This window comes from Pelodiscus sinensis, chromosome 32 (assembly GCF_049634645.1).
Source record: "Pelodiscus sinensis isolate JC-2024 chromosome 32, ASM4963464v1, whole genome shotgun sequence".
NCBI classification, from domain to species: domain Eukaryota; kingdom Metazoa; phylum Chordata; order Testudines; family Trionychidae; genus Pelodiscus; species Pelodiscus sinensis.
Genome location: NC_134742.1, coordinates 8,084,255 through 8,103,920, shown reverse-complemented (window position 1 = coordinate 8,103,920; position 19,666 = coordinate 8,084,255). Strand labels below are relative to the sequence as shown.

The following is a 19,666-nucleotide window of genomic DNA, read 5'->3' as shown; positions in this document are numbered from 1 at the left end:
CTGATTAATTCAAACCCTTGTATGTTCAGAAGCAGCTTTTGCAATGACAGTGACTGTGAGAGTGAGAAACGACAGAGAGAGAGAAACACGCCCAGTTCCCTTCTCCTGGGGCACCGGCGGGTCATGGTGCATTTCTCCTGTGATAATAGGACCACCTCTGAGAGTATCTGACCTGTTATATCCATCCAGATTATACCGGATGAGTTCTATTCCAATCACCTTTGTGTTAGGGACAGTAAGTACCTTGTGTGACTTGTACACGGCACACACAGGAACTTTGAATTGCTGGAGCATTTTTGCTGTCCAAGCAATTTTCAAGTTACTCTCTTTTCTGATAAAAGTGACAAGGAGTCCTGTGGCACCTTATAGACTTATGTATTGGAGCATAAGCTTTCATGGGCAAAGACCCACTTTGTCATGTGCATGTAGTGGGTCTTTGCCCACAAAAGCTTATGCTCCAGTACATCTGTTAGTCTAAGATGCCACAGGACTCCTTGTTGCTTTTGCAAATCCAGACTAACACGGCTACCCCTCTGATACTCTCTTTTCTGATGTGCACGGGTCACTTCTCCACAGGGGGGGTTCTGGATGTCATTCTGTTACCCACACAAATTTCTCTATCCCTTCCACACTGTAGGGACACACACACCTTTACCCAGTTCCTAGGGCTCAGGGTGCAACCCTGTTAATTTACACACCCACCCGTACCCAATTCTTAGGGTTCAGGGCGCATATTCCTGTGGGTTTTGCAGGATCTTTAGCCACTGAAAGAGCCTCACACAGTAATATCCTTATCCTCTATTTATTGACAATTCCCAAACAAACAGCATACACATGCTAAGCACACAGTATCATAGTCACCAATCCAGGTGCAGGCAGACTTCCCCTGTTGGCCAGGCAATATCAGTCTCTCTGGTCTTTGGCTCTGTCTTGGAGGCGAGTTCTTCTTTTCCAGGTCTTCCCTCTTCTCTTGGTGTTCTTGGTCTTCTTCCAGCCTTTTCTGCTTCTGTTACTCTTGATCTTCTTCTTCCTTGGTCTCCTTCTTGGACCCCATTTTATATAATGAAACCTGAGTCTTGGTTAGCTATACCGTAACAAATTATTTTAGTATAATTGTACTAAACAATCATAAAAAATTACCTAGCCAATCATACCCCACCACCTTAATTGATTTACACTTAGCAAAAATAATTATACAGCAAACAGAAACAGGTACAAACCAGACAGAGATCATACAGTCAGACAATAGGGAAGTGTAATGACAATGATCATAGAATGAGGATTCCACAACATTCTTTACTGATAAGCAGTTTCTGGCCAGACAGAATGGTGTGGCTTCAGTTTTCTTTACCCATCTTGAGATCTGTTTCTTTATCTGGTGACAATGGGGAGCTATCAAGGCAAAGTCCTATTCTCACAGCCTGGTGTGACACTGTTTTAATACAAAATGAATGGAATGTGAGTATGTGACTCCAAGCCCTACAGCTAATGGCTGATGCTCTGCAGTCTGGTTGCAGAAGGTGCCTTTGGTTCAGAAATGCCATAGTGTTACACCTCCCTGGCCTGGAAAAGTCGCTTTGCTTGTCTGTCTGCAAGCACCTTGTATGGGCAACACATCTGTGTCCTGCAGAGCAACTCAGGAACGTGGCACTTTAAGAGCAAGGTCACTTATGGCAAGCGCATGGCTCACCAGGCCCAAGCCAAGCCATTCAGCATCAATCGGCTGGGAGGGAGGAGGAGGAGGCAACAATTCTTGGTGGGGCCCACTCCAAGATTTTGGAAAGTGGCCAAAGGCCACACTTTGCTGTGGTGGGGGTGAAGGGTCTAGGTTGGAGGTTGGGTGCAGAAGGGCACATGGGGTAAGGGACTGGGGTGCAGGAGATGGGGTGGGGTCTGACAGGGAGTTTGGGGTGGTGACCTGGGTCACGGAATTGGGGTGCAGGGTCAGGGAGGGGGTGTGGGTGCAGGAAAGGATTCTGCCCTGAGGGAGAGATGTAAGAGGGCATGCAGGGTCTGGGAGGGAGCTGTGACGGGGGCAGGGAGTACAGAGGGCTTGGAGGGTGACCTAGGGAACTGAGTTGGGATGCAGGAGGGGCTGCGGTGCCAGGGGCAGGTTCTGGCTGGGAGGCACTTATCTAAGTAGCTCCCAGCCAGTGGCCCTGTAGCATCCCCCAAGGCAGGCTGGGCTCGCTGCCTGCTGCAGCCCCAGATCACTAAAATTGCAGGATGCTCCCTCCAGGTGGCTCTCAGCTCTGGGAGGGGGAAGAGGCTTGTGCTGCCCCCATCCCCAAGGTTAAACTCTCAGTTCCCATTGGCCAGTTGTTTCCAGCCAATAGGAGCTGAGGATTGGGCTGGGGGTGGGGAAATCACATGAAGCCCCCCCTCCCTGCAGAGCCAGAGCCGCAGGAACTGAGCTTTAAACCACGGCAGCTGAGTGAGCCTGAGAGTCCTGGCAGGGGGGTCCACAGGCCGGATTTGATGGCTTGGCCGAGCAGATGCGGCCCCCGGGCCGTATATTTCCCAGCCTCAGTTTCTCCAAACGTAGACAGAGCAACGGCCCTGGTCCCAGTTCTCAGCACTTCCCCACTAGCCAAGCCGAGGGAGAGGAGAAGGAGCCAGGCCCTGCCTCAGGGCGTCTCCCATCAACTCCCGACTCACGAATGGTCACAACCTTCAGGCCCCAATTCAGCAAAATCCCTTCGCTTGGGCCCCTGCGTCTCTCCCAGCCAGAGGCTGCAGGGCGGGTACTCCAGGGCAGTGCAGCCCCCACAGACACAGGCCTCTCAATTAAAGGCCGTTTGCTGGAGCTGGGCCCAGCCCCTCCCTGAGCTCTGGTCCCGCCTGGCAGCCCGTCTGGGCCAAGGGGCTGCAGGGCAGGAGAAAGCCCCCCCCCCCATGGCGAGGGGTCCCTCCAGCACAGGGGGGTCCTGTGCCTCCTCCCAGCAGCTGCAGACCCAAGGCCTGTCCCTGAGAGGGGTGGGGAGGGCAGGAGGAAGAGGTGGAGGGTGGAGGGATAGAGGGAGATGGTCAGTGTAACTCTGGGCCTCTGGCTCTCTGCTCCCTAGCCCAGGCACCCGGGGCCATTGTAACCGGGATGTGACTCTGGCTGAGCCTGAGCCAAGCCCGGCCCGGCCCCTGCAGCCACTGACCAACCAGTCACAAGTGGCCTCCCCGTCCTGCTCTGCTGGCACAGGGGGAACCTGGCCAATGGAGCCGACCTCCCCTGCCTCAGTTTCCCCAGGGATAAACAGCTCCCAGCGAGAGCCAGGATCTCACTCTCACTGAACATCCCGTTAGCACCCAGGGACCAAAGTGCCGAAATGGGCTTTGATGCCAAAGGCTCTGCAGGGCCTGGGCCTAGGGAACGACAAACGGCCGGACGTGAACGAGGCCTGAGTGTGTCTGTCACATGACAACCCGGCTCTGTGCTCCCCGTGCAAACCTGAATCTCCCTCTCTCCTCCCCCAGACACTCTGCCGGCCGCACTGGGGGCACAAAGCGGGGAACCCCGAGGAGCATACAGACCAGGTGAGCTGCCTCGGGTCTCATGCCCCCCTCAGAGCTCCAGAAACTGCCCCTCCCTGAGCCTCCTCCAGCCCAGGGGCCACCTCCTGCCCCCAGACTCCTCTTCCTGATCTCCCCCCGCCAAAGTCCACAGCCCCATCTCAGAGCCCAATCCCCTGCCTACAGCCCCTTATCCCTAGAGCTCCCCCAAAGCCCTCAGCCCCTCCAGCACCTCAACTCCCTGCCTCAGCTTGTACCCCCTCTGGTATCCAAAACCCTCGGCCTCACCCCTCCGTGCCTTCTCTTGGCCTTGGGCTCTCCTGGTTCTCTGGCGCGGGGGTGGGGGTCCAAGAGGGGAGTTCCTCTTCCCCCAGTGACTGAGGAGCTGTGCCCAGCATGGACTCTGGGGCACTCGGGGACGTTGCTCTTTCTCCTGCCCCCGGCAGAGGACCCAAGAGTCCATGGGAGGGTCCCTGCTCTGCCGGGGGAAGGGATGGATCAGACCCCAGAGCACCAGGGCCCGGGGCACAGACAGGGGCAGTCCTGGGCCCATTGCAGGCAGCTGGGGAGCTGCTGAGAGCAGAGCTCTGGTCCTGTTCCCCTTTTCCTCTCCCCCCGTGAGAGCTCAGCTTCTCTCTCCCTCTGCCCAGCCCCCGCTGGGACCCCCCTCAGCTCCCTGGGGCCCCTCTTCTTTCTGTCACCCCTGAGTCAGCCTCCTGCCATGGCTGGGACAGAGACACCCCCGTTCCCTCCAGGGCTGGCTTTAGGCTGATTCAGCCAATTCCCTGGAATGGGGCCCTGCACGTAAGCGGGCCCCGCTCCTGGGTGCGCGGCGCATGGGTAGGACCCCAGATGCACGGTGTATGTGGGGCCCCGCCCCTAAAATCAGGCCCTGTGCTTCTTAAAGCCGGCCCTGATTCCCTCCACACGGTGCCTGGGCTCTGTCATGGCCCCTCCCTGCCAGGGAGTGAGCTGCCCCTTGGGCTGGGCCGAGACCTCAGGGCTGCTCCCCACTCAGAGCCGGGCACCCCTGGAGGCAGGAGAGTCCCTGAGTCACTGCCCAGCTGGGGCAGATTCTGTCCCTGTCGCCATCGACCCCCCCAGGGCCGAGCTCTGCCCCTCACGCTCTGATTCTCCCCCCAGCCAACGTGATTCTGGATCCAGACACGGCACTTCCCCAGCTCATCCTGTTGGAGGATGGGAAACATGTGAGACTGGGAAGCACACGGCAGCCACTGCCCGACAACCCGGAGAGATTTGACTCTGTGCCCTGTGTGCTGGGCCGAGAGGGCTTCCGCTCGGGGAGACATTACTGGGAGGTGGAGGTGGGGGATGGGCGAGGCTGGGCTGTGGGGGTGGCCAGAGAGTCTGTGCACAGGAAGGGATGGATTAACCTGAGCCCCAAGAGCGGGTTTTGGGCTGTGGGGCGATATAAGGATCAGTTCGGGGCTCTCACTTATCCTGAGGACACCTCCCTGCCTCTGAGCCCCCCCAGCAGGATCCGGGTTTGTCTGGACTGTGACCAGGGGCAGGTGACATTTATCGATGCTGGAACTGAGGCCTCGATCTTCACTTTCCCGCCGGGTTCCCTCCCCGGGGAGAGAATCCGACCCTGGATCATGGTGGGGGTGGACGCAGACGACTGGCTCCGACTGTGTCCCTGACACCAGCCCCTCTAGCTTCACACACCCCAGTCTCTGTGACCCTAGAGGACTCCCCTGTATTCTGCTCTGGCTCCTCATCTCTATGTCCCCAGAAGCTCCTGCCCCTTCCTGCAGATCCAGAGAAGCGAGGTGGAAGAAACCTATTGCAGCCCCAGGGAGCAGACAGGCCCTGAGGGGCAGAGGTGGGGGCTGGGCAGACAGAACTAATAGCTGGGCTGGGGCCAGGCAAAGATGGGGGCTGGGCAGGGACAGAGCTAACAGATGTCCCCCCAGCACCTGCATCTGACTCTGGGCCCAATGGGAGGAGCAGAGCCCAGCACCAGGCCGACGACATGACATTTGAGAGTCTAGGCACAGCCCTATGTCGGTGTCTCCCCAACGGGCACCAGGGGGAGATGCTGGGATGCCGACCACTATGTCCCCCCGTGGCATGGCAGGAGCTGTGGCCACATTCTGTGCAGTGGTGACATGTCCCAGCTGCCAGCTGCCAGTGCAGAGGAGCCAACGGGTCACAAGAGGGCGCTGTGAGCCGGTTGATCAGTCCGTATCACAATATGCGTTTGGTTCAGCATTCACAGAACAAAAGAGTCTTCCCCAGTATCTCAAACATCCCTGTAACGAGTTTTACTGCGCTCAGTTCAGGAGCAGTTTGAAAAGCTCTCTATGTATGTGGATATTTAGTACTAAGCAATTAAACCAATATGAAAAGACATTAAAAGGCATTAAATGCAATATTTAAATGGAATAATTAACAATCTACATGTTAATCCTTAACTCAATTTAGCAGCCTAATTCTTAATCCAATTAAACACCCTCACCCTCACACGCACTCACCCTCTGGGGCTGGCCAGACCCCGGGTAATCTTGGTTAATTTGGTTGAGGTGGAAGTCCAACGTGCACGTCACCCCAATATGCCGAATTGATGGACTCCAACTCCTGGGGGGGAATGGTGCGGTATATATCCCCCCAGCAGGGACCAGGCCGGTGAGATGCCATCCACTGGTTGCTCACAGTCCAGGTGGGGTGATGTCCGTTAGTGACACCCCCTTCTTTTTACTGGTGTGTCTACGACTGATCCAGAAATATCCGTTTTTTCACCACTTGCCTCACCATGAGTGAGAAACAATGGTCTGTCCTTGGGTAGATTCTTCCCTTGTTACTTTTTCTTATCTGGCAATGCTGGAAATGCAGCTTCGGCCACATACACAGAGTTCTTTTATCTCACACAGTCCTTCTTCTTAAAGTTGTAAACACGTCCATAAACCTCTGGGGTTTTTCCCAGGACCAAACCAGTCCATAATCCTCCGGGGCTCTTGCCTGGACCTCAGCATGGCCTCTGGAGTGGTCGAGGCATACCGGAGCGGTTGACAAAGGCTTCTCTTGTTGACCGCGGCACATCTAGACTGCCCTGCTGTGCCGATCAGCTGATTGTTGGCACAGCGCGGCAGCCATTTTGATGTAAATGAAACGGTGATTATTTAAATCGCCGCTTCATTTTGCTATGTCTAGTAAACTCATCTACATGGCTCCATCAATGGAGCCGTGTAGTCTAGACACACCCTTACTGTTGATTCACTCATGCACTCGTGCTAACCATTCACACTACCCATGATTTGTGACACAGGTGACAGAGGAAGGCTGGTTCAGTGGTTAGAGAACTGAGCTGGGTTCAGCTCCCTGCTCTGGCCAGGCTCCTGGGAGACTCGGGGTAAGTCACAGGGCTGGGATTCCCAACCCAACTCCCCTCAAAGTCAGTCAGTGTCAGACACCTACACAGCTTGGTGAATCCCGTAGTTGGTTTGTGCCTTGGTTTCCCTCACCTATAGCACGGGGCTAATAACCCTGCCCTGCCTCACAGGTGTGTGAGAGGGTCAATACAGTGATGGCCAGGAGGTGCTCACTACAGCAATGAGGGACAGGGTGTCACCGTGAGCCTGGTCCACACCAGGAAACACTGCTGGGGCACTGGAAACCCCCAGTGTGGACACAGCTCTAGCCCCCTATAAGTGCTTCTGCTCCCCTGGCCACTGATGTCCGAGTGAAATAATCCCATTGGCACAGGACAAAGCTGCTGCAGCATTTACCTGGCACCTACCACCTGACATGCACAGAAATGAAAACTGGCTGAGGAGTTGGGGGGGGGGACAGTAGATCACTGCTCCTGCACCTGAAGCATCACAGCCCGTTAAACAGATTCTCAGCCACTAAAACTTGGCTTTCCTGGGGTAGGCAGGAGGGGACCTGGTTGGCAAAACCCGGCTTTTTTTCAACATGAAATTCTTCCTGGAACCCGCGTTGCATTTCAACTATTCTAGGTGTTGTTGGAATCACCTTCTGCCTCCTGAGCCCTGTGACTGGAACAGGAGCATTTACTTCTCGCATTGGCCCCCTTTAGCCTCTCTTCATATGGGACCTGTTCCAAACCCCTCATCATTGTAGTTGCCCTCCCCTCTCCCCTCTCCCACCCTCTCTCTTCCCCTCTCCCACCTCCTTTTCCCAGTCTCCCCCCAGTTTTGTTAAATAAAGAGAGCTTTTCTTTTTGAACACACGTGTCCTTTATTTTGTACATCAGGAAGGGGGGCTAGGGAGGAGAACACAGGTAAGTGGAAGGAGGTGAGGGAGGAATGGGGTACGAGCCCCCGATGGGGAGGACTGGGGTGGCTCTGCAGGCTCCTCGGAGTGGAAGCTCTCCTGCAGCCCCCCGATTGACACCCCTCCCGAATTGCAGCCTGCGGCAAGTGCAGCCGGGCTGATGGCTGAGTGCTGTGATGTGCCGAGTGTGGGCATTCAGGGCACTCTAAGCCAGGACTGCTTTGCTGTCCCTCATCGAGTTAGACAAGCAAGCGGGGAACCCCTGAGAACTGTCTGTCCGGGGTAGGGGGTGGAGTCCCTTTAAGCACAGCCCTCGGCTAGCCTGAGACAGCAGCTCCACACTCTGGGTACGTCTAGACTACAGGGTTTTGTTGACAGAAGTTTTGTTGACAGAAACTGTCGACAAAGCTTCTGTCAACAAAGAGCGTCTAGACGACATCCAGTTCTGTCTACAAAGCAAGCCGCTTTGTCGACATAACAGTGTGGACGCAAAGGACAGTGTAGATACAATAATGCCTTCTATCGACAGAACTCTGTCAACAAAAGGCGTTATTCCTCGTAGAATGAGGTTTACATACGTCGACAAAACTGCTGAGTTCTGTCGATGTTATGTCGACATAACTCAAAGGCAGTGTGGACGCAGGTATAGTTTTGTCAACAAAAGTCCACTTTTGTTGACAAAAACCTGTAGTCTTGACACACCCTCTAAGTCCTAACCTGATGCCCTGCCAGCACTGCGTCCGGCCATCCTTAACCTTGGTTCAGGGTCCACTCAATGTGGACATGCTAGTTCGAATTAGCAAAATGCTAATTCGAACTAGTTTTTAGGTCTAGATGCACTAGTTCAAATTAGCTTAGTTCGAATTAACTAATTCAAATTAAGTTAGTTCGAATCAATGCTGTAGTATAGACATACCCGGAAAGAGGATGGGTTCAATAATAGGACGGAGTGAGAACCACTTAACTGAAATGGCTTCCACTTGATGAGCAGTGAGGTTAAGGGAAGCTTATTCCTGCCCTGGCTATGAAACACTCCTGAAAGCAGCTGAGCTGGCACATACAGCAGTAGCTCCATGGTGCTGTGTGCTGCCCCTCATCTACAGGCGCTGAGCCCACAGCTTCCACTAGCCACAGTTCCCCGTTATTGATCACTGGGAGCTGCAGGAGCAGTGTCTGCAGGCCAGGAGAAGACAGCATGTGGAGACCTCCTGCTCTGCCTCTCTCAGAGGCCACAGGGACATGCTGGTGGAATGTCAAAAGTTCTACATTACACTGGCTGTCCCAGCGGGAGGTGGGGTGTTCAGCGAGGCACAGCTAAGCCGAGGGTCCTCTTCACACACGGTGTCACTGCAGTGACTCAGGGAGGGGTCCGTTCCCATCTGCTACTTCTCTGCAAGTGGGTGTGTGGCCATGGACGCCCGCACTGTGGGGTACAAATGTGCTAGTTCCACTGGGGGCATGTGTGGTTCCCAGCTCAATACATGTGCACATGTTGACCCTGCTGGGGTGAGCCCCTGGCCAATAGCAGGGAGGCCTCAGCAGCAAGGTACCAGCATGGGCTAGACACTAGGGTCCAAACCGGCCCAAAACCAGATACGTCCCACGTAGACAGACCCTGGCTCTCAGCTTTTATGTTCTTGTGTGTCGCTTTCTCCCCTTTTCCTTTCACTCCCTTCTGCTACTTTACACCCCCCTGTTCCCCATGGCTTCCTTATGTGGAGTTCCTGCTTCCTCCTCTCCGTATCTTTCTGCAGCTCCTCCCTCCAGCCTCTCCTTTCTCTTCACCTCACCCTGCTCCTGTGCAGCTGCTCTGACATGGGGCACGGCCCTACCACTATCTCCAAAACCAGTCCTGATGAGAACAAAATCCAGAGAGCTCCCGGCAGCCACGGCCGCAGCGACTCCTGCACGGGAAATCCAAGAGGAATCCAAATGTCCCATCTGCCTGGAGTATCTCACAGACCCAGTGAGCACAGACTGTGGGCACAGCTTCTGCTGAGGCTGCATCACTCAGCACTGAGACGTGGGCAGAAGGGGTTTATGACTCTTTGTGCTGCCCCAGTTGCAGAGCCCAAATCCGGAAAGGGGCCCTCCGGAGTAACAACCAGCTCGCAAATATTGTGGAAAAACTCAGACAACTGGATTTTAGCCCAGGCAATGAGAATCTGTGCGGGAGACACGGCAGAGCCCTGGATCTGTTCTGCGAGGAGGACTGGGAAGTCGTGTGTGTGGTTTGCTGGAGATCCCCTGAGCACAGATCTTACCCGGTGCTGCCCCTGGATGAGGCTGCCCAGCCACACAACATAGGACCCACTCTGGATGCGGGTTAATTCCATCCTTCCTTTTTCAGACTCAGTCTGTCCAAGCCCCTGAATCTCCCAGTTTCCCACATTCTCTCCCCTGATCTCTGGATCTGTCCCCTGCAAGCTCCTTTCTGTGGGAGGTGCAGGGAACTCTGAGCACTCCTGGCACCCAGCCCCCTGCCGTGCATGCAGGGGCTGGACTTGAAGACCTCTCAGGGCTCCTTCCAGAGCTGTGATTCTACCCCTAGGGAGAGGTGGGCCCCACAGCCCTGCGAGAGGCATTTTCCCCGCACACAGGCTTGAAGCAAGATGTGTCTGTGCTGCTGCCAGGCCGGGAAAGGAGGGAGTGAGCTGCCCCCACCACAGCCCTGACGGCCCAGGCACGGCCCCCAGTAACGACAAACGGCAACAGGGAAACCTGCGGCCAGACAGGCGGCTGGTGACGGACACAGAAACAACGTTCAGAGGCAGCAAAGGGGTCAGGAGGGTGCGCAGGGAGCGCCAGGAGGCTCTGAAACTGTTCTGTGAGGTTGATCAGACTTCTGCCTGTCTGGCCTGGCATCTGTTCCCGGGCTCATCGCGTTCACACGGTGGTTCCCAGGGTATGTCTACACTACAGCGCTAGTTCGAACTAACTTAGTTCGAATTAGTTAATTCGAACTAAGCTAGTTCGAACTAACGCATCTAGAACTAAAAACTAGTTCGAACTAGCGTTTTGCTAGTTCGAACTAGCAAGTCCACATTGAGTGGACTCTGAACAGGGCTTAAGGATGGCCGGAAGCAGTGCCGGCAGGGCATAAAAGGAGGACTTAGAGCATGGAGATGCTGTCTCAGGCTAGCCGAGGGCTGCGCTTAAAGGGTCCCGACCCCCACCCCGGACACACAGTTCTAAGGGGTGCCGCGCTTGCAAAGAAGTTCTGGCTTGGAGTGCCCTGAGTGCCCACACTGGGCACATCACACCACTCGGCCATCAGCCCGGCTGCACTTGCCGCAGGCTGCCATCTGGGGAGAGGGAGTAATTGGGGGGCTGCAGGAGAGCTTCCACCCCCAGAAGCCTGCAGAGCCAGCCCAGTCCTCCCCATCGGGGGCTCGTACCCCATTCCTCCCTCACCTCCTTCCACTTACCCTTCCTTAGCCCCCCTTCTTATTGATGTACAAAATAAAGATAACGTTTCTTCCAACATTGACTCTGTCTTTATTGAAAAAAAACTGGGGGAGACTGGGAAAAGGAGGTGGGAGAGGGGAAGAGAAAGGCTGGGAGAGGGGAGGGCAACTAACATGATCAGGGGTTGGGAACAGGTCCCAGATGAAGAAAGGCTACAGAGACTGGGACTGTTCAGCTTAGAAAAGAGGAGACGGAGGGGGGACAGGATAGAGGTCTCTAAAAGCAGGGGTTGGGTGGAGAGGGTGCATTCAGAAAAGTTCTTCGTGAGTTCCCATAAAGAAGGACTAGAGGACACCAAAGGAAAGGAATGGGTAGCAGGCTTGAAACTAGTAAGAGAAAGTTGTTAGTTAACCTGTGGAACTCCTTGCTGCAGGAGGCTGTGAAGGCTACAACTAGAACAGAGTTTAAAGGGAAGTGAGATCAAGTCATGGAGGTTGGGTCCATGGAGTCCTATTAGCCAGAGGGTAGGAGTGGTGTCCCTGCCCAAAGTTTGTGGAAGGCTGGAGAGGGATGGCACGAGACAAATGGCTTGGTCATTGTCTTCGGTCCATCCCCTCCAGGGTCCCTAGGGTTGGCCGCTGTCGGCAGACAGGCTACTGGGCTAGATGGACCTTTGGTCTGACCCAGTACGGCCATTGTAAGCTCAGGGCTCAGGGTCGGGGGTCTCAGTGGACCCCCTTGATTTTCATGCACACCTGGTCCTGGGTGGCCAGGCTGGCAGCTCTCCTGCCCTAGACGGCCACTTTCCTGTGCCTAGTGCGGAGATCGTGGACGAGGTCCACGATGTCCGCACTAGCCCAGGAAGGTGCCTGCCTCTTGCGGTCCAGGGCAAGCTCCCGGGAGCCGCCAGCCTGGTCCCGGCAAGAGGGGGTGGGCTGGGGGGCATCGGGTGGGTGGCTCTGTGCCGTGCCAGGTGCAGGGTCTGCTAGCTGGGTGCTGGCAGGCTTGCACCTGGCACGGGCACCGTAGCCAGCCCGTGCCCCTTTAAGGGGTCCGGGGCCGGGAGGGGGGCATAGAGTTTCCCTGGTGTTGGCCAGAGTGGCCACCAGGGAAACCTGGGGAGGGCTAGCCTCCCACTAGTTCGAACTAAAGGGCTACACAGCCCTTAGTTCGAACTAGCTAGTTCGAACTAGGCGTTAGTCCTCGTAAAATGAGGTTTACCTAGTTCGAACTAAGCGCTCCGCTAGTTCGATTCAAATTCGAACTAGCGGAGCGCTAGTGTAGCACCTATTAAAGTTAGTTCGAACTAACGTCCGTTAGTTCGAACTAACTTTGTAGTGTAGACATACCCCCAGAGAGGAAGCTGCCCAGGAATACAAGGGACTAAGCTGCTGTTCAGTCCAATGAGTAATAACTTTGGATTGCAATTACTTGTTAATGGCATCACAGGTTGCCCCACACAGCTGTAACCGTGTCATACGGGTAAATCACAGAATCCCAAGGCTGGCAGGGACCTCAGGGGCCATTGTCTGGGAGTCGCTGTAACAACACAAGGGAAGGGCAGATGGTAGAGAAGACACATTGCAGAATGCAGGAGCTAATCACTGAGCATAAAAGAACACTTGTGCGACACAATAGGTGTGTGTTAGTTACAAGGCAAAAGGCATCCTTTAAGCAGTCTCCATGCAGCAGATACAGCACAGAGGTCTTAAGGGAGCTGCTGGACTCAGTTTGGTGGTAGGCCTTGGAAGGAACAGGTTAGGGCTCATTCGACTGACTCTGCTTTTAAAACACAGTGCCTGTAGCTAGGCAAGGGCCTGTGTGTGCAAAGGGGACCAGAGTGGCATGGAGACAGGGAGGGAGTCTCATGGTCCCCATGTGTTCAAGTCCAGGAAAGTGTCTGTTCCCCAGAGCTGAGCTCTGTGAAAGCCCCAAAGCTCGGCTTTCTCACCGACAGGTAGAAGATATCGCCTCCCCCACCGAGTCTGTCTAGGGAGACCGAGAAGCATCTTGCAATTTGGGTGGGAAAACGCCCCCTACAAACAGTCACCGCTCCAAAATAAACCCACTGACTCATTTCTGTTGTACAGTAAAAACTCCAGGGCCGCGTGGCGACTCTGAGGGAAAGGAGAGCAAAGCTGCTGGGGTTAAATGAGGCCAGTGAGCAGAGAAGCCAGCAGTATCTGATAGGTGTCTGTTGTTTTTCACATAGTTGGGGCTTAGGGTTGTTTATTGTTAGATTTCTCGGTGGCCTTGGTGAAGGTGGGTTTATGTGAGTTTCTCCATGATCATGGGATAGTGTGTGCGTGTCACAGATATTCTCTCCCTGGAAAAAATGGAAGCTGCATTTTAATGACTGAATGAATTTCTATTCACTGTGATGTTCACAACCAACTTCTCCCAAAACACAAGGGTTGTTTCCCAGGAGACTTGGAGGCAGCCACTTATGGGATATTGGGAGCAAAGTGTAAAAAAGTCCTTCCCTTGTGCTGAAAACATACAGTCAAGTATCCGGCTGTGAAGGAGCAATGGTTTGGAACCCCAGTCAGGGGAGCTGACACCCTTGACAGCCCCCTAAGCAAGGTGTGTGTGTGTGGGGGGGGCAGCTCCATGCTCCTGGAAGGGGTAGAGCCTGAGGCGGAAGGGGCAGGGACGCCCCCCAGCACTTTGGTGGAGATTTAAAGGGCCTGGAGATCTGGGTGCCACTGTTGCAGTTTCCTCTTTGGCCCCCCCGTTGGGGGGCAAGTCCCCAGCCCCCAGGTCCCAGCCTATCACCTCAACCCAACAGCACTGCAGAGCGAGCAGGGGAGGGGCTGGTCGAACTCTGGCCCGGGGAGGCTCAGCTCCGGATTGGACCAGACGTTTGGATGCCGAGAGCGACCAGCCGTCCCGTTTCTCCCAGGACAGTCCCATATTTAAGGGCTGGTCCCAGCGTTCTGACTCTGTCCCATATTTCCCCGGAGCTGCCAGCGCTCAGCAGGGTTTCAGGGGTTGGCAACCTGAAGCTCACGCGCCACAAGTGACACAAGAGCCAATTTTCTGTGGCCCCTCCCACCACAGAGCGGGGAGCCTGTGCTGCAGCTTCCAGCTGGGAAGGCGAAGGGGTGGGAAAGATGCACGTGAGTCCCTGGGGATGCCCCTGCTCAGCCTCGGGATGCAGCTCCTGGGAGCTAAGAGGTTAATACCTCCCCCCCACCCCGGCTTCTTGCTTTGGGAGGGGGCAGGGATGAGCAGCTGGCACAAGTGTGCTGGGCCCAGGTTGCTTCCCATGAACTGTGGGGGGGGGGGGTTAGGAAGCCCCTTCCCCTGTGCCCCTCTGGGATGGAACCAGGGTTCTGCCTGCAAGCAAAGGATTGGGCCAGGCAGGGAAAAGACTCTGCCCCTCCTCCCACCTCTCCTGCTGTTGTGCGCTGGGGAGGTGGGGGGGATGAAGGAGGGTGTGAGGGCAGGATGGGAGGGGGCAGGGGTTGCACTGAGGCGGGAGGGGGCAATGCAGGGGGATCAGGCTGCGGGGGTGGGGAGAATCATGGGGCTGAGGGGAATGAAGCTGGAACAGAGGGACGATGTGCGGGGCGCGCAGGGGAGTGAGGTGTCTCAGGGTGCAGCGAGAGACGGTTTTGTTTTGGAAAAGCTGTGTGAAACGTGCCCTGAATTCTGCGTTCCTTTTCCCGAGTCTTTTTAATTTGGATAAACTAACACGAGAAATGTAAAATGCGTAATCTGTGTAAACCGTTCTCCCCCACTGCAGCTGGTTCAGGAAATATGGTCACTGTACCCTGCCTGGCCCTGCCTCCCTCCCTCCCCCAGCACACGGATCTGTGAACAGGTTAAATCATGGCACGCCACTTCTGAAAGGGGGCCACCCCCAGAGGGAAAGCAGGCATTGAGGGCTTCAGCCACTGAAACCCTGAGTGCTGGTGGCTCCCCCCACCCCTTCCTCACAGGGCTGGATCCCTGACTGCCCCTCCCCCCCACCATTACAGGGCTGAAGCCCTGAGTCTCACAGACACACACACACTGCAGGGCTGAAGCCCCAAGCTCCCCCTTGCCGCTGCACAGCTGAAGCCCCAAGTGCTGCCCCTCCCCCAGCCCTCCACAGGGCTGAAGCCCCAAGTGCCAGCAGGGCCCCCCCGCCCCAGTGGTGTCCCTTATTTGGCATGGGGATATCTGGTCACCCTGTGGATGCATGATCGTTAGATACACTAGAAGGAGCCATGGGACATGATACAAACAACTGAGTTACTTCCTTGTCTGCTGCTGGGCTGGTCCCTGACCCTGGCTTGGCCCTGGTGTTACCAGGTTTGGCCTGGGGCACTGCTGCCTGTCTCTGACTCAGGCTTGTCATGTCACCTGGCAGCCTGAATCCAACCTCAGTCCTGCCCCCACATGGCCCCAGACACTGACTCTGGCTCGGCCTTTGTCATGACTCTGGATCTTAGTTCTGGCCACGGCCCTTAGTAAGATCCTGACTCAGGCTCCAGGTCTGACTCTGGCTTTAGATCTTGACTTCCAGCCCCAGCTCTAGGTCTGACACTGGTCCCTGTACAATGTTTTAGAAATTGTGTCTCTTGCCAGACTCTGTTAAGGGCCTTCAGGCTCCATTACTGCCCCCGACCAGCCCTGTCCCTGTTTTCACACAGAAACGGACACAAGTCGAGTGGCAGAAGATTGTGGCCGAGTTTCAGCAGCTGCGGCAGTTCCTGCAGGAACAAGAGCGACTCCTGCTGGCCCAGCTGCAGAAGCTGGAAGAGGAGCTTGAGAAGCACCAGACCGAGAGGGGCAGGAAACTCTGGGAGCAGATTTCCCGTCTCAGCGAGCGGATCCGGGAGCTGGAGGGGAAGTGTCAGAAGCCAGCGAGTGAATTCCTGCAGGTGAGACCGAGGGGAAACAGCCCAGCCCCCCACCCAGGGAAGGGAGGCTCCTGAAACACAAGTGCTGGGGTCCAGCCGTCAGGTCTGGGTGTAACTCGGCGGGTGCTTTGACATGTGAGCGACTGTTGGGCTTTGCAGAGTCCCAGGCACAGAGCTACGTCTAAACCCTTCTCTGGGGCCCCTTTGTCTGTCTGATGGGCTATTCCCTGTGTGCCGTGTGGGGCTGATGCTCTTTTCTCTCCCTCTCTCTCCTCCAGGATATCAGGAGCACCTTGAGCAGGTACGTGGCTCTCGCTCTCCCAGCCCTGTGGGGTGTGAGGGGATGAGCGAGGAGCTGACGTTAGCACCACGTTCCCCAGGGCTCCACAGCCAAATGGGGGGGAAGGTCACAGGCTGGGCACAAATTTCTCTGATAAACTTCAGTTTGAGGGTCTCCCAGGGTATGTCTACACTACAGCACTAATTCAAACTACCTTAGTTCAAATTAGTTAATTCGAACTAAGCTAATTCGAACTAATGCATCCAGACTAAAAAACTACTTCGAATTAGCGTTTTGCTAATTCGAACTAGCATGTCCACATTAAGTGGACCCTGAACCGGGGTTAAGGATGGCCGGAAGCAGTGCCGGCAGGGCATCAGAGGAGGACTTAGAGTGTGGAGCTGATGTCTCAGGCTAGCCGAGGGCTGTGCTTAAAGGGACCTGACCCCACCCCGGACAGAAAGTTCTCAGGGGTGCCCCGCTTGCAAAGCAGTCCTGGCTTGGATTGCCCGGAGTACCCACACATCACAGCACTCGGCCATCTGACCGGCTGCACTTGCCGCAGGCTGCCATCTGGGGAGAGAGGGTAATTGGGGGGCTACAGGAGAGGCTCCACCCCCAGAAGCCCGCAGAGCCAGCCCAGTCCTCCCCATCGGGGGCTCGTACCCCATTCCTCCCTCACCTCCTTCTACTTACCCCTCCCTAGCGCCCTTTCCTGATGTACAAAATAAAGGACAATTGTGTTCAAAAATAGAATCTCTCTTTATTGAACAAAACTGGGGGAGACTGGGAAAAGGAGGTGGGAGAGGGGAAGAGAGAGGGTGAGAGAGGGGAGGGCAACTACAATGATGAGGGGTTTGGAACAGGTCCCATATGAAGAGAGGCTAAAGAGACTGGGACTTTTCAGCTTAGAAAAGAGGAGATGGAGGGGAGATATGATAGAGGTCTATAAAAGCATGAGTGGGGTGGAGAGGGTGCATACAGAAAAGTTCTTCATTAGTTCCCATAATAGAAGGACTAGAGGACACCAAAGGAAAGGAATGGGTAGCAGGCTTCAAACTAACAACAGAAAGTTGTTCTTCACAAAGCAAAGAGTCAACCTGTGGAACTCCTTGCTGCAGGAGGCTGTGAAGGCTAGAACTAGAACAGAGTTTAAAGAGAAATGAGATCAAGTCATGGAGGTTGGGTCCATGGAGTATTAGCCAGGGGGTAGGAGTGGTGTCCCTGCCCAAAGTTTGTGGAAGGCTGGAGAGGGATGGCACGAGACAAATGGCTTGGTCACTGTCTTTGGTCCATCCCCTCCAGGGTCCCTAGGGTTGGCCGCTGTCGGCAGACAGGCTACTGGGCTAGATGGACGTTTGGTCTGACCCAGGACGGGCATTGTAAGCTCAGGGCTCAGGGTCGGGGGTCTCAGTGGACCCCCTTGATTTTCATGCCAACCTGCTCCTGGGTGGCCAGGCTGGCAGCTCTCCTGCCCTAGACGGCCACTTTCCTGTGCCTAGTGCGGAGGTCGGGGACGAGGTCCATGATGTCCGCACTAGCCCAGGCGGTTCGAACTAGGCCTAGTCCTCATAGAATGAGGTTTTCCCAGTTCGAACTAAGCACTCCGCTAGTTTGAATTAAGTGTGAACTAGCGCAGCGCTTGTGTAGCGCCTATCAAAGTTAATTCAAACTAACGTCCATTAGTTCGAATTAACTTTGTAGTGTAGACTTACCCCCATTGTGCAGAGACTCCATTCTCCATCCAGTGACCTCAAGTGTTTCCTAGAGCTGCCCCCTCCCTGGGACTGGCTGCCCCAGGCCTGAGGGGTGGGACGTGGGCCTGTCTCTGCTGGGCGCTGGGCACCATTCAGCCCAGGGCAGCAGGGATCCAGGGTCTGTCCTGCCCGAGGGCTGTTTGGAGACCTGTGTGGGGTGAGCCGGGGAGGGGGAGCTGGTGTCTCAGTCTAGTCCAGGGGTCTCCGACCTTTTTAAGCACGAGATCACTTTATACATTGAAGTGCAATCCAAGATCGACCTCAAACCCACCCTGGCCCCGCCTCCTCTGTGTGACTTGCCCCGCCTCTCTCAGGCCCCGCCCCTGCTCACTCCATCCCCCCCATCGTCACTCACTTTCACCAGGCTAGGGCAGAGGGTTGGGGTGCAGGCTCTGGTCTTGGATTAAGAAGGGTTGTGGAGTGTGGGAGGGGCTCTGAGCTGAGTTTGAGGCAGGCTGTTTGGGGTGTTGGAAGGGGTGCTTGGTGCTGGCTCTAGGGCAGGAGCTTGGGGTGCAGGAGGGGGTTCATGACTGGGGCAGGGTTTCAGGATGTGGGCTCCGACTGAGCCCTGCTCACCTCAGGTGGCTCCTGGGTGGTGGGGCAGTGGGGTAAGGCAGGTTCACCCCGTCCTGGCCTGCACCACTCCCAAAAGCAGCCAGTGAACTTGCTCTATCCCTAGTCCTGTTGTGCCCCCTCTCTGATCTGTGGAGACAGGACACAGGGTGGGAGGGGGGGCACCTTGACATCAGGGTCCTCCTCGCCCTGCCCTGCCTGGCACAGAAAGCAGGACACTCTGGGGGAAACAGCTCTGAGGCAAAGGGCAGGAGATGCCCAGCAGTGGGGGGAGGGGCAGCTGACGTGCTGGGCTCGATGGCCTCTTGGCCAGACCCGTCAGGATCCCCCGTCAGAGGCTCCAAGATTGACCAGCAAATCCCATCGACTGCTCGGTGATCACTGGTCCAGTCCCCAGCGGGCAGATTCTACAGCCCTGCCCCCGGGAACCTCCCGTCCCTCAGCGCCTGGAGGCCCAGGGGTGAGTTGGCCGTGGAGACCCAATTCCCCTTTGTCCCCATAGCTGGTCTCCCCAGGCCGGTCATGGGGAACATTCCTGAGTCCCTGCGGGGAAGGTCGCCCGGCCGGGGGCTGCGCTGCCCCTGCTCTCAGGCTGGGAGAACTAGAGAAATTCTCACTCCAGCCCCATCGGGGCAGCGACTCACTGGCCAGAGGGTGAGAACTGAGTCACTCAGTGCAGGGTCACCATGGGACTTTGTTTCTCCCCAGGTGTGAGGAGGGGCAGGCCCAGCAGCCAGAGGAGATGGCTCCTGAACTGGAGGAGCGAGTCCGGGATTTCTCCCAGCAAACTGCTTCGCTGTCGGAGAGACTGAGGACGTTCAGAGGTACCTGGAGGGACCGAACAGGGCGCATGGCACAGACTGGGGGTGCAGGACACTCAGGTTCATTCATTGAACCCTTCTCTGCTCAGAAGCCTTTGCAATGACACTGCCTGTGAGAGTGAGAAACGCCAGAGAGAGAAACAAATTCTGCCCCGTTCCCTTCTCCTGGGGCATGGAGGGGGGGGGAGGATGATGCATTTCTCCTGTGATGCTCTG

At 55.8% G+C, this 19,666-nt stretch overlaps 2 protein-coding genes across 3 annotated transcripts in view; both read left to right on the top strand.

The window, feature by feature from the left end:
• LOC102445914 (uncharacterized) overlaps positions 1 to 7,615 on the top strand; it is a 55,311-nt gene extending 47,696 nt beyond the window's left edge. Inside the window, 2 exon segments of the mRNA XM_075913375.1 lie at positions 3,469 to 3,528; positions 4,648 to 7,615. Of these exon segments, the coding sequence (XP_075769490.1) occupies positions 3,469 to 3,528; positions 4,648 to 5,168 (581 nt within the window). The 3' untranslated portion in view covers positions 5,169 to 7,615.
• Positions 7,616 to 15,923: 8,308 nt separating this feature from the next.
• Positions 15,924 to 19,666, top strand: part of LOC142823239 (zinc finger protein RFP-like) — a 31,202-nt gene continuing 27,459 nt past the window's right edge. The window contains exons 1-3 of one of the 2 annotated variants that reach the window (XM_075914008.1): positions 15,935 to 16,040; positions 16,298 to 16,320; positions 19,338 to 19,453. In XM_075914008.1, the coding sequence (XP_075770123.1) occupies positions 19,372 to 19,453 (82 nt within the window). In that variant the 5' untranslated portion in view covers positions 15,935 to 16,040; positions 16,298 to 16,320; positions 19,338 to 19,371. Of the gene's footprint in view, positions 16,041 to 16,297; positions 16,321 to 19,337; positions 19,454 to 19,666 lie in introns of both variants that reach the window. The other variant, XM_075914009.1, reaches the window with a different exon arrangement.